Source organism: Colobus angolensis, unplaced genomic scaffold (genome assembly GCF_000951035.1).
Source record: "Colobus angolensis palliatus isolate OR3802 unplaced genomic scaffold, Cang.pa_1.0 Scaffold148, whole genome shotgun sequence".
Taxonomy (NCBI): Eukaryota; Metazoa; Chordata; class Mammalia; order Primates; family Cercopithecidae; genus Colobus; species Colobus angolensis.
The window spans coordinates 2,405,692-2,420,252 of record NW_012114577.1 but is presented as its reverse complement, the minus strand read 5'-3'; the positions used below and the strand labels follow the sequence as shown (position 1 = coordinate 2,420,252).

The 14,561-nt window shown below is 42.1% G+C and overlaps 1 protein-coding gene across 3 annotated transcripts in view; it reads right to left on the bottom strand.

Moving 5' to 3' along the window:
* Positions 1–6,162: 6,162 nt before the first annotated feature.
* LOC105507289 (cytochrome c oxidase assembly factor 6 homolog) overlaps positions 6,163–14,561 on the bottom strand; it is a 10,961-nt gene continuing 2,562 nt past the window's right edge. For 2 of the 3 annotated variants that reach the window (XM_011935718.1, XM_011935719.1), the window contains exon 3: positions 6,163–6,484. In XM_011935718.1, coding sequence (XP_011791108.1) covers positions 6,389–6,484 — 96 coding nt within the window. In that variant the 3' untranslated portion in view covers positions 6,163–6,388. Of the gene's footprint in view, positions 6,485–10,761; positions 10,768–14,561 lie in introns of all 3 variants that reach the window. The other variant, XM_011935720.1, reaches the window with a different exon arrangement.

The window sequence follows — 14,561 nt, the reverse complement described above, 5'->3', positions numbered from 1 at the left end:
CAGTGGTCAGGTGCCTTCCTATCGCATCGTGTTAGATGGCGCATGGCACCAGCAGGATGGACCACCCCCATCATCGGGTGAAGGCTGCGCTTGCCACATTCTTCTCTGTGAAGCTGCTACCTGTCCCCTTCCTCAGTCTGTTAAAAGTGAGTGACTAGGCTGGGCGCAGTGGCTCACGCCTGTAATCCTAGCACTTTGGAAGGCCGAGGCGGGCGGATCATGAGGTCAGGAGATCAAGACCATCCTGGCTAACACGGTGAAACCCCGTCTCTACTAAAACTACAAAAAATTAGCCGGATGTGGTGGTGGGCACCCGTAGTCCCAGCTACTCAGGAGGCTGAGGCAGGAAAATGGTGTGAACCCAGGAGGCGGAGCTTGCAGTAAGCCAAGACCGCGCCACTGCACTCCAGCTGAGGCGACAGAGCGAGACTCCCATCTCAGGAAAAAAAAAGTCACTAAGCCCAGTCTATACTAAAGGGTAAGGAATGTAAACTCTGTGGTGGGGAGGAGTATCAAAGAATTCAGGGACACCTGTTAAAATTACCACAGTAATTAATATTTGGGAGAATACTTGGACACTATGCAAATTACAAGCCCTGTCAGTGGATGGAGCTAGGGGATCCGTGTATGTCTACCAACCCATGTAGGTACATATCTGTAGATGTTTCTGCCTTTATCAGTCTAGACAGGTGAACATAAACGTGACTTTGTACTGATATCTCTGACACCAATCTAGCACCACAGGATTCATTCTAACATTCACCTCTTGCTTTTAACTGCTTTTTCTGACATAGACCTGGTTCTCATTATCTATATTTACTTGTTTGTTCAATCCTAATATAAACATAGTTTCAGAATTGCAAATTTAGCAACTGTGTACAGTTCTTTTTGCCCATAGCCTTACAGTATCTGGTCAAAACACCATTTTCCAGTTACTTAGGTCAGTCCCTTTCTTACCCACCTCTTTGAAAAGGGTTATGTCATGTATTTTATAATACAACTAGACTCATCACAACCTGCATTCCATATTGTAATCCCCCCAATATCCTGGTTGATTTTATTTTAATGTGCATTCAGGGTCACTCTTTGTAGTGCACAATCTAGGTTTTGACAAGTGTGAACTCATGGATCTGTCACCACAGTGCCATAGAGAACAGTTTTGTCACCCAAAGTTTACTTGTGTAACCCCTTCATGGTCAACACCTTTCCTCATCCCAACCATTGGTAACCACTGATCTGTTCTCTGTTCTTCAGTTTCACCTATTCCAGAATCTTATGAATGGCAGCATATAATATGTAGCCTTTCGGATCTGGCTTCTTCACATAGGAAAGTGCATTTAAAGCTCATCTATGATGTGTGAATCAGAAGTTCATTTTTCCTTATTGCTGAGTGGTATCCCATTGCATAGATGTATCACAGTTTATCCATTCCTCTGTTTTAGGCATCTGGTTGTTTCAAGGTTTTGGTGATTATGAATAAAGCTGCTTTGAATAAATATTCATATACAGGTCTTGTTTTCAGTTTATTTGGTGAAATACCCAGGAGTGTGATTACTGGGTCATAAGGTATGTGTATGTTTAACTGTAAAAAACTAGTTTCCAAAGGGGCTTTATTTTTTGCATTTCCAGCAGCAGAGAATGACTGTTGCTCTGCATCCTCAGCAGCACTTGGTGTTGTCAACTTTTTAATTTAAGCCACTCTAATAGGTGTGTAGTGATTATATCATTGTGGTATTAATTTGCATTACTCTAATGTTTAATAACGTGGAGTATCTTTTCATACATTTTTTAGAGTATACCTTCTGAGATGTACAAAATCTTTTAAACTGGATTTTCTTATTTTGAGAATTACAAGATTTATTCTGGATACAAGTTCCTCATAAAACATATGATTTGCAAATATTGTCTCTCAGTCTGTAATTTATCTTCATTATTTTAAGAGTATCTTTTGCAGAGCAAAAGTTTTTAATTTTGATAAAGTCCAACTTAGCTTTTACTTGTATGGGTTGTGCTTTTGATGCTTTATCTGAAAATTCATTTCCAAACACAAGATCATGCAGTACTTCTTCATATTTTCTTCTGCAAGTTTTATAGTTTTACTTTTTACATTTAGATCTATGATCCATTTTGAGTTAATTTTTGTACAAAGCGTGAGGATGTTAAAGTTTATTTTTGGTGGGTTTGGAAACCCAATTTTTCTAGCACTATTTGTTGAAAAGATGATCCTTTCTGTGTTGAAATGCCTTTGTACTTCTGTCCAAACACAGTTGACTATTTGTATGGGTCTCTACTGTTCCGCTGAACTGTATTTTTCATATTGCCCATACCATACTGTTGATTACTATACCTTTCAAATAAGTCTCAAAATCAAGTAATGTGAATCCTCCAACTTTGTTCTTCTTTTTAGAATTGACTATTTTAGTTCCTTCACTTTTCCATATAAATTTTAGAATCAGCTTGTCAATATCTACAAAAAAGCTTATTCAGATTTTGATTGGGGTTGTATTGAACCTACAGATCAGATTGGAGAGAATTCAACCATATCTTAACAATAGTGAGTCTTCTAATCCATGAACGCAGTACATTCGTCCCTCAGTATCCATGATGGATTGGCTCCAAGACTCTCTGCAGATACTAAAATCTGCAGATGTTTAAGTTTCTTATATAAAATGGTGTAGTATTTGCATATAATCTATACATATCCTCCCTTATACAGGCATACCTCATTTTATCATGCTTCACAGATAATGCATTTTTTGCAAATTGAAGGCTTGTGGCAACCCTGTGTCAAGCAAATCTATCTGTGCCATTTTCTCAGCAGCGTGTGTCTCTCTGTTAGGTTTTGCTAATTCTCACAGTATTTCAAATGTTTTCATTGCTTTATCTGTTATGGTGATCTGTGATCAGTGATCTTTGATGTTACTTTTATAATTGCTTTGGGGTGCCACAAACTGCACCCATATAAGACAGTGAACTTAATTGATAAATGTGTGTTCTGGCCGGGTGCCGTGGCTCACGCCTGTAATCCCAGCACTTTGGGAGGCCGAGGTGGGCGGATCCCTTGGGGCCAGGAGTTTGCGACCAGCCTGGCCAACATGGTGAAACCCCTCTCTACTAAAAATACAAAAATTAACTGGGCGTGGTGGCACGTGCCTGTAGTCCCAGCTACTCAGGAGGCTGAGGCAGGAGAATCACTTGAACCCAGGAGGCAGAGGTTGCAGTGAGCTGAGATTGTGCCATTGCACTGCAGCCTGGTGACAGAGCAAGACTCCATCTCAAAAAAAAAAGAAAAAAAAAAAAAAGTGTGTGTTCTGACTGCTCCTCTCACTGCCATCTCTCTTTCTCCTCAGGTCTCCCTATTCCCTGAGACAACAATATTGAAATTAGGCCAATTAATAACACTATTGATGGCCTCTAAAGTGCTCAAGTGAAAGGAAGAGTGGCATGTCTCTGGCTTTAAATCAAAAGCTAGAAATGAAAGAGCTTAGTGAGGAAGCCATGTCAAAAGCTGACACAGGCCAAAAGCTAGGCCTCTTGCACCAAATGCTTAGCCAAGTTGTGAATGCAAAAGGAAAAGTTCTTGAAATTAAAAGTGCTACTCCAGTGAACACATAAGAAAGTGAAAATCTTATCGCTGATATGGAGAAAGTTTGAGTTTTCTGGATAGATGATCAAACCAGCCACAATATTCCCTTAAGCCAAAGCCTTATCCAGACCAAAGCCCTAACTGTCTTCATTTTTATAAAGGCTGAGAGGTAAGGAAGCTACAGCAGAAAACTGTGAAGCTACCAGACACTGGTTAATGAAGTGTGAGGAAAGAAGCTATCTCCAAAACAGTGCAAGGTGAAGAAGCAAGTGCTCATGCAGAAGCTGCAGCAAATCATCCAGATCTAGCCAAGATCACTGATGAAGGCGGCTACACTAGACAGATTTTCGGTGCAGATGAAACAGCCTTCTTTCGGAAGAGGATGCCAGCTAGGACTTTCAGAGCTAGAGAGAAGTCAATGCCTGGCTTCAAAGTTTTAAAGGACAGGCAACTTGTTAGGGGCTAATAATGCAGCAGGTGACTTCAGGTCAGAGGAAGGAACTGCAGATGTGGTGGAAATAACAAAAGAACTAGAATTAGAAGTGAAGCCGGGCCAGGTGCGGTAGCTCACGCCTGTAATCCTAGCATTGGGAGGTCAAGGTGGGCAGATCACTTGAGGTGAGGAGTTTGAGACCGGCCTGACCAACATGGTAAAACCCCATCTCTACCAAAAAATACAAAAATTAGCCAGGTGTGGTATGCCTCTATAGTCCCAGCTACTCGGGAGGCTGTTGTGGAAGAATCGCTTGAACCCGGGAAGCAGAGGTTGCAGTGAGCCGAGATCGCACCATTGCACTCTAGCCTGAGTGACAGACTGAGACCCTGTCTCAAAAAAAAAAAAAAAAAAAAGCCTGATGTGACAATTGCTGCAATCTCATTATCTTCAGTGGATGAGAAGTTGCTTCTTACGGACATGAGCAAAGAAAATGATTTCTTGAGATGGAACCTATTCCTGGTGAAGATGCTGTGAATACTGTTGAAATAACAAAGCATTTAGAATATGACATACACTCAGTTGATAAAGCAGCAGCAGGGTTTAAGAGAATTGACTTGGCTGGGCGCGGTGGCTCAAGCCTGTAATCCCAGCACTTTGGGAGGCCGAGACGGGCGGATCACGAGGTCAGGAGATCGAGACCATCCTGGCTAACATGGTGAAACCCCGTCTCTACTAAAAAATACAAAAAATTAGCCGGGCGAGGTGGCAGCGCCTGTAGTCCCAGCTACTCGGGAGGCTGAGGCAGGAGAATGGTGTGAACCCGGGAGGCGGAGCTTGCAGTGAGCTGAGATCCGGCCACTGCACTCCAGCCTGGGCGACAGAGCGAGACTCCGTCTCAAAAAAAAAAAAGAATTGACTCCAATTTTGGAAGTAGTTCTACTACAGGTAAAATTGCTACAGAGAAATCTTTTGTGAAATGAAGAGTCAATCAATACACCAAACTTAATTGTTAAGAAATTGCCACAGCCACCCCAAACTTCAGCAACCACACCCCTACCCTGATCAGTCCGCAGCCATTAACCTCGAGGCAAGACCTTCTACCAGCAAAAGGATGACAACTCGCTGAAGGCTCAGAGAATCTTTAGCATTTTTTAGTAATAAAGTATTTTTAAAATTAAGGTATATACATTAAGTAGACAATGCTATTGCACATTTACTAGACAACAGTATAAACATAACTTTTATGTGTACTGGAAAACCAAAATATTTGTGTAACCCACTCTGTTGTGATATTCACTTTAATGCAGTGGTCTGTAACCAAACCTGCAATATCTTTGAGGTATGCCTGTACTTTAAATCATCTCGATTACTTGTAATACCTAATACAATGTAAATGCTATGTAAATAGGTGTTATACTCGATTTTTAAATTTTTATTATTTTTACTCTTGTTTTTCCTTTTCCTGAATATTTTTTGTTCGGGGTTGAATCCATGGATGCAGAACCCACAGACGGCCAACTGTATACCTCTTCATTTAATTTGATGTAGTCTCCTTCCAAGTGTTTTCTAGTTCTCAGCATACAGGCCTCCATATATTATATTTATACCTAAGTATTCCTTTAATTTTTTTTTGGTGCTATTCACAAATGGTATTTTTAAAATTCCAATTGTTTATTGCTGGTATATAGGAATACAGTTTTCCTTGTGTATATTGACCTTGTTTCCTGCAACGTTTCTATGATTGTCTTGTAGTTCTAGGAGCTCTTTTTGTGCATCCATTGGTACATTCTGTAAGATAGTAGTATATGTGAGTAGAGCTAGTTTTAGTTCTTCCCTCCCAGTGTGTATGCTTTTTCTTTTTTGTCTCACTGGACTAGTTAGACATCCAGTTACTGTCCCAACATTAAGTGTGATATTAGCTATGGGCTTTTTTATAGATGGCTTTTATTATTTTACTTGTATATTTTAAGTTCACCCTTCTTCCTTATAAACCTTCCACAAACCCTCATCGTTTCTCACTTGAGCTGTTGTAATAGATCTTGCCTGTATTAAAATGCTAACTCCCATTTATTTCACTTCTGTGTATATTATAAATTTCATCTGCGTACTATCCATCCTCTAATTAAAAAAAAAAAAAGCACATGTGTTTATAACAGGTTTTACTTTTTTTCTTAAAAAGAGATTTCTTACTAAATACCATTTTATTTCAATTCTTCACAGATCTGGTTCTTGATCATCTTAATTATCGAGTGTCGGATACAGGGAACAAGTATTGAGGTTCACTATCATTTAAACTACTACTGTCCCATAGTCAGTAGAGCTTTTTTTAATGTCCAGAAAGAAGACTTTCAATCTTTATGAATAGCCTAGGATTTTGCAGTTGTTTTTGAAGGCTCAAATTGTCCTGCTTCAAATTTTTCTTTGAATTTTAAGTAGTCTCTTCTTTTATCAAAATATTTTATCTGTTGGGAAAAAAAAAGGATTTGAAATAAGGGCAAGTTATGCAGCTTAGATAAGCAAAAGCACAGATTTAAATGTAACACATTATTCAACATAAATTTAAGTGATTTATATTCTAGAATCATTTTCAATTGAGGCATTTGATGAATACGTCTCTGAGGAGAGTGTAGACCAGTGACTTCTAATCCTTTTTGGGTTTTAGACCATGTTGAGAATTTGAATAACTCAGGAACCTTCTCAAGAAATGGACCCATGTGCACACAGGTCAGGCTTGCAGGCAAGTTCCAAGGCCACAGAGAGCTCTCAGGTACGTCAGAAGGCTTCAGATGTGAACACATTGGACCATTTTTTCTTTCTTCTTCTTTTTTTTTTTTTGAGACAGAGAATCTTGCTCTGTCACCCAGGCTGGAGTGCAGTGGCACAATCTCAGCTCACTGCAACCTCCGCCTCCCAGGTTCAAGCTATTCTCTGGCCTCAGCCTCCTAAGTAGCTGCAATTACAGGCACCTGCTACCATGCCCGGCTACTTTTTTTGTATTTTTAGTAGTGATGGGGTTTTGCCATGTTGGCCAGGCTGGTCTCGAACTCCTGACCTCAAGTGATCCACCTGCCTAGGCCTCCCAAAGTGCTGGGATTTACAGGCGTGAGCCACCATGCCGAGCCTGGACCATTTTTCTTACCAACTCTAAATTCATCTTCATTGTCAGACTACAAAACACTAGTTCTTTTGTTAAAAGCCTTCCTTAGGATTTAATTCTTAAATATTTCAGTGGTGCTTGTAAGTAAAAATTAGCTTGGACTGCAAATGTAAAAATCTGCCTTGCCCTGTATCAATCAAGCTGGGATAACAGACACACAAAGTTAGCTGAAAGGAAACATGTCTCCCGAGGGTGTACTACAGCCATGGAGTGTGCTAATAGATCCGTTATTTGAGTGACTACTGCTTTCTTATTCACTGAGAAATCCTGTTGTCTAAAATCATCAACTACTAGAAATTTGCTGTTTGAAGTCTTATCTGTAAGAAGGAAACATCCCACTTTTGTCTAGAAGATCTAAGGCACCCTGACACAGAAGCAGCCTTAATCTCCAACTCAACTTCAGAATGTCAAATAACATTTCTTAACATGAACATGACACTCAATCTTTTAACTTCAAAGAAGAAAACCCTGGTCCATTTTTCAATCCACAGCTGATGATGACACCTATGCTTTGTACTGAGGTTGTCAAAACACCATTTCATTTAAATTTTACCTAAACTCCATTCTTCCCCTAAACTTCCAACAACTCTCTTTTTCTTTGTTGGTGAGATGCCCACAGTTCCTCTGGTGTGTGGTCTTCCTGGTTATAAGCATTCACAAATCAGACTACAGATTCATCCCTGGTAGTCTCCGGCTGATTGGGCTAGGATGGACGTTATATAAAGGATACCAAAGGAAGAAGTGGACAATGCCCTTAACATTTTTGTGACAAATTAATAGATGTTTGCCTCTCCTGTCACATCTCCAACTGCCTCAGACAACGCCATTTAGAGGTCACTGCAGTCCCAACTTGTCCAGAACTTTGCTCCTCTCCATGTTTCTCCTCTAATACCTATTTCAATGAACACATCACATCCACCTAGACACTTAGATCTCTTCTCTCCTCTTCACTGCCCCAGCGCAAACCCTCATCATTTCTCACTTGGGTTGTTGTAACAGCTCTTTCACTGGCTTCTCTATTTCCAGGCTCAACCATCCTTAATCCTAATCTTAAACCTGTCCCAGGCTGCCAGAGTATAATCTTTCTGAAACCCAAATTTGACCAGGTCACTTGCTTGTTTGAAGATCTTTCAAGGTATTCATATTGCCTTTAAGGTTTGTAAGACAAACAAGGCCACCGATGGCTTCATCCCAGGCCGCATGTCCATCCTCTCTGAATTTACCAGCAGTCACTGAACTGTTTGTCCTACAGAACTACCCCATGCTCATTTCCTGTGCATCTTGATTCCATGCCTTTGCATATTATCACATTCTGTCTGGAAAGCTCTCCTCCCTAGCCCTCACCTTCTCTTTCAAACAGCCTAAGACCCTCAACACATGGTCCTTTCTCTAAAAGGCTAATGAATCAAGAAGGATTCATTGAGAAATACTGTATACACATAAGCGAGTGGTCTCTAAACCACTGAATAAGACCCAGGACAGTAGTGTGAATGCCAAAATACTGGGATCTCTGAGACATTTCAAAGTTTTATAGAAAAAAAGACAATATGTGAATTTGTTATTAAGATCACAGATCTTGGATATTTGGTTGCTCTGTTTGTGGAACTTTGTTAGATGATGCTAGAATGACAGGCCTGATCCCTGCTCCTAATTTAGGAATAGGAGACTTTTTTTTTTTTTGAGACACAGTCTCACTCTGTCACCCAAGCTGGAGTGCTGTGGCGTGACCTCAACTCACTGCAACCTCTGCCTACCGGGTTCCAGTGATTCTCCTGCCTCAGCCTCCCAAGTAGCTGGGACTATAGGCACGCACTACCATGCTGGGCTAATTTTTGCACTTTTAATAGAGAAGGGTTTCGCCATGTTGGCCAGGCTGGTCACGAACTCCTGACCTCAGGTGATCCACCTGCCTTGGGAGTGGTGGCTCACGCCTGTAATCCCAGAAGACTTTCAATAGGACCATTATACAAGTCACACTGATGAGTGCTATAAAATAGATATGTGAGTACTAGAGAGAACTAATTTGTTTTTGTAACAGCTAGCATATCAGTTGTATGGCATATTTATTTTGTAATAAGCATGTATTTTTGGTGTTTTGGGATAGAATTATTCACTCTAAATCCCAATTTGGTGGTACCATTTTTATCTTTATTTCGTGGCTGTAACATCAGCTAAGTAAAAGATCCAAATTTTGAAATCATAGACATTCAGATCCTCTCTCTACTACTTTAGTGGTTGGCTGGTCTAAGACATTATTTTACCTTTCTGAGCCTTAGTTCCTATTGTATAAAACAGATCCAACAGTACCTCACAAGACTGAATGAAAATTAAAGGCAACAAAAACAAAGCGTCTCATTCAGAATGCACTCAAAAGATATTTCCATTTTCTTGCCCTCCCGTGTGCCTCCCCACACTTATGCACACATATCTCTGGAAAAACTTTTCAGCTTTTATTCTATGGCAATTGGGTAGGACTTTGACAAGGTAATACTTGAAAAGAGAGTACAGGTGAACAGCGAGCAAAGAACCGACAGTGAAGGGGAGGTGGAGAAATAACTCAGTTATGCACTAAGAAAGAACAGTGTTGCAGAAGAAAATGGGTGTAAATGGGAAACGGGCTATCACTGTGAAATGCTGCAGAAGTCCATGGGAATAATTTACTGTATTATCTGCTTCCCTTGTTTGTTACAGTCGTCCACAACTTTGTAGGTCACCCTCTGATATGGTCAGGCTTTGTGTCCCCACCCAAATCTCATCTTGAATTGTAATCCCCATAATCGCCACGTGTCAAGGGAGAGACCAGGTGAAGGTTGAATCACCGGGTAGTTTCTCCCATGCTGTTCTCGTGAAAGTGAGTGAGTTCTCATAAGATCAGGTGGTTTTATAAGTGGCTCTTCCCCCTTTGTTTGGCACTTCTCCTTCCTGCCGCCTTGTAAAGAAGGTGCCTTGCTTCCCCTTCACCTTCCACCATGATTCTAAGTTTCCTGAGGCCTCCCCAGCTATGCTGAACTGTGAGTCAATTAAACCTCTTTCCTTTATAAATTAACCAGTGTCAGGCAGTTCTTTATAGCAGTAAAAAAACGGACTAAAACACCATTATTTTCTCCAACAATACTCAGGTCACAACTCGTGGGTAATTTCAATGTCCGCATACTGATCTTTTCAATACCATGGCCTCTCAGTTCCTTGACCTCTTCAATGATCTCATCCTCCAACCTACCTTACTCCCAGGATCAAAGCTTATATCTTGTCCTCATAACAAATACAACTCTTCCATAATTCCAATTGTGAGAATCCCATTCTCCAACCCCTACGAACATTCTCTCTTGGACTTAATGCCATCAGTCCCACCACCTTTCCACTGATTGTCATCCCTCTCATGGCCTCATTTCCCCCCTTACTCTTAAACCCAAAGCTCTCCAATGGCTTTCTGTATTACTAAGAGTAAAAGCACCAACCATGGCTGGGCACAGTGGCTCACATCATAATCCCAGCACTTTGGGAGGCTGAGATGGGCAGATCGCTTGAGTCCAGGAGTTCAAGACCAGCCTGGGCAACATGGCAAAGATCACAGCACTGCACTCCAGTCTGGGCAACAGAGTGAGACTGGTCTCAAAAAATAAAAATTAAAAATTAAAAAGTACCTCCCTGGCCTCCTATCTCTTGGCTCTAACTTTTACTATTCTTCCTGTCCCTTAAACACTTTTTTTTTTTAAAAAAAAAAAAAAACAACCAAAAAAACAAAAAAAACAGAGTCTTGCTGTGCTGCCCAGAGTGAGACTGGTCTCAAAAAATAAAAATTAAAAATTATAAAGTACCTCCCTGGCCTCCTATCTCTTGGCTCTAACTTTTACTATTCTTCCTGTCCCTTAAACACTTTTTTTTAAAAAAAAAAAAAAAAAACCAAAAAAACAAAAAAAACAGAGTCTTGCTGTGCTGCCCAGGCTGGAGTGTAGTGGCATGATCTCAGCTTACTGCAACCTCCACCTCCCGGGTTCAAGCAATTCTCCTGCCTCAGCCTCCCAAATAGCTGGGATTACAGGCGCCCACCATCACACCCAGCCAAATTTTGTATTTTTAGTAGAGATTGGGTTTTGCCATGTTAGCCAGGCTGGTCTCAAATCCTGACCTCAGGTGATCTGCCCGCCTCAGTCTCCCAAAGCGCTGGGATTACAGGCATGAGCCTCTGCGGCTGGCCCATCAGTGCAGGTTTTTGACTGTTTCATTCTCTCTGCCTGGAATCCTCTTCATCAGGTATCTGCCTATCTGTTCCCTGACTTTTTCCTAACTTTGTGAAAATAGTTTCTGTATAAATAAAACCTTTTCTGACCATCCTACTTAAACCTGTACCCTTGTTTGATTTTTCATCCTATCACTTATCACCATATAACATTCTTTTAATACTACTACTTGTCTCTCTCCCCATACTAGAATGTATGTTACAAGAGGGCTCAGCACTTTGTCTATTTTTCCTTGCTGTATTTTCCTATGGCACATAGGAGGTGCTCAATATATTTGTGGAATGACTAAATGAACAGGATACGGACCAAAAAAAATGACAGTAGAGCTGAAGGAGGGCCATCATCTATATTTGGGAGATTTTTTCCTATATCATTTCATTAAAATGGGCAGGCTATGTGTTCTTGAACTTTTCTTTAATAAATACTTTTTATAAAACATGTGAATGTGTTACTTTTCTTGTCAGAAGGGGAACATGAGTCTCCACTCTAGATCCATTAACTATAATACTCCTTCCCTGGACAAGACAAGTACTTGAACTGATGATGAACAGTCATTCCTCTCCTTCACCCGCTGGCAGCAAGACTCGCTGTGGAGAGCTTGCACTCAGCTCTGCAGTTCTACGGGTGAGTTTTATAGGTACAGACCCCATGTGGGGGTGCTGTGGTGGCTTCATGCTGCCTGCAACTGGACAGGTGGGATTATGGCCACTACTGGGTCTCTGTCCAGATTCCCTCTACAGACCCATGTACCTACTCCCTGCTGCGCTGGGCAGTGGCTGCTAACACCAGATGGCTGCCCCCTTCTCCAGAGACCTGCCCCTCAGCCAATGCCAATGACTGGCAGGCACAAAAGTCATTAATTATGGTGCAATTCACACTCCAGAGTTTCCAGAAGGATCAGACTGAAGCTGGACAGCAGCTGAGCTCACAGCCCTGACTTATCTAGTCTCCCTCCCAAGAACACTCCAATAATTCAGTCAAGGTTGACATCCAGGGCCCGGGTCCTAAGTTGATGCTGGTGTCTTTCACTGAAGCTGGAAGCATGGGAGGAAGCCTACTGGGTGCAAGGTGGGGAAGAGCTCACTCTTGTATATGCAGACATCAAGGTTGGTCCTCATGCATCTCCAACTGGAAGCTAACAGGTGGCTGGAAAGGCAGTTCTGGAGCTGGAGAAAGGGCCAGGCTGGAGACACACCTTTGGGCACTGTATGGCCTGAAGGCTCATGCCCCTCCCAAATTCCCATGTTGAAGCCTTAACCCCAATGTGATGGCATTTGAAGGTGGGGCCTATAGGAGGTGATTAGGTTTAGATGAGGTCATGAGTGTGGGCCCTGCTAATCTGATGGGATTAATGTCCTTATAAGAAGAGGAAGAGCTGGGTGCAGTGGCTCACACCTGTAATCCCAGCACTTTGCAAGGCCAAGGCGGGTAAGAGGTCAGGAGTTCAAGATCAGCCTGGCCAAGATGGTGAAACCCCACCTCTACTAAAACTACAAAAATTAACTGGGTATGGTGGTGGACGCCTGTAATCCCAGCTACTCAGGAGGCTGAGGCAGGAGAACTGCTTGAACCCGGGTGGCAGAGGTTGCAGTGAGCTGAGATCACGCCACTGTACTCCAGCCTGGGCGACAGAGTGAGACTCTGTCTTAAAAAAAAAAAAAAAAAAAAAGAGGAAGAGACTAGACCTCTCTCTCTCTCTCTGCTGGGTGAGAACACAGCAAGAAAGTGGCTGTCTACAAGCCAGGAGAAGGGCCCTCATTAGAAACTGACCATGCTGGCATCCTGATCTCAGACCTCAAGCCTCCAAAACTGTGAGAAATAAATTTCTGTAAGGTATTTGGTTATGACAGCCTGGGCTAACATAGGCATCAACACACAAGCTGGAACTTCAAGCCATGGCTGTAAACAGGATTGTCTTGGACTAGTGAGTAGCAGAGCAAGGAGCTCTAATGAACACGGGCATTTAACACACTCACAGGAAGGCATTCCAAAGAGTGGTGGCTGCTAGACATGAATGAAGAAACTGGGTGAGAGAACTGTAAAGGGACCCAAGGAGACACAGCTTTTGTATTTAAGTAGACTTGAATTATAACTCAGTTTCTAGAACAACATGAGACTTGTGCAAGCTATTTTCACGGATCCTGTTCTTGCACAGTAGGCACAGGGAGAAGTATGTGGGGTCTGGAATCAGACTACTGAGTTCAAATGCAGGCTCTGTAACTACAAGTGACTTCATGTCAATGTGCCCTTACCTATAAAACCGCTAAGAGAGTTCCATGAAGGATAAAGAAGATAGATGACATATTTCAAGTGTGTAGACTGTAGAGAGGATGTACTCAATTTATGTTAACGGTGACTATGATGCAGTGACCCGGAGAGAGGTTGGGGCCTCAGGGGATGGCACCCAGTCTGCTTGAGTGGGAGAGATGTACCATCAAGAACCAAATGGCTGGCTGTAAAAACCCTTTCTGACACACAGACTGGAAGCTGCCCTGGAAGTGTGAGAGTGGGAGCCATCAGGTTGGAGAAAAAGCAGTGGGTTTCAGGAGGAGAGAGAGGATAAAAGTGGGATCAAAGGGGAACTCCAGCTTTAACCTGGAGTTCCTCTCAATGCATCTGTCTAATAGGAAAACTACAGATGTACAACATTTTCTGCTGGAATCATTATCTAATTCAATCAGAGTCCCATATTGATCAGTTTTCGGTTTACATGTCAAGTTATGTATTTTGTCTTCATAACAATCCCATGTGATAGGCTGTATCAGGCTGGTTTTACAGATGAAGAGTTCATCTAAAGCAATGTCTGGCCAGAGGTGGTGACTCAACACCTGTTAATTCCAGTGCTTTGGGAGGTTAAGGTGGGAAGATCACTTGGGCCCAGGAGTTTGAGACCAGCCAGGGCAACATACTAAGATCCTGTCTTCACAAAATATTTTTAAAAATTAGCCAGGTGGCCGGGCATGGTGGCTCATGCTTGTAATCCCAGCACTTTGGGAGGCCGAGGCGGGCGGATCACGAGGTCAGGAGATTGAGACCACAGTGAAACCCCATCTCTACTAAAAATACAAAAAATTAGCTGGGTGTGGTGGTGGGCGCCTGTAGTCCCAGCTACTCAGGAGGCTGAGGCAGGAGAATGGCGTG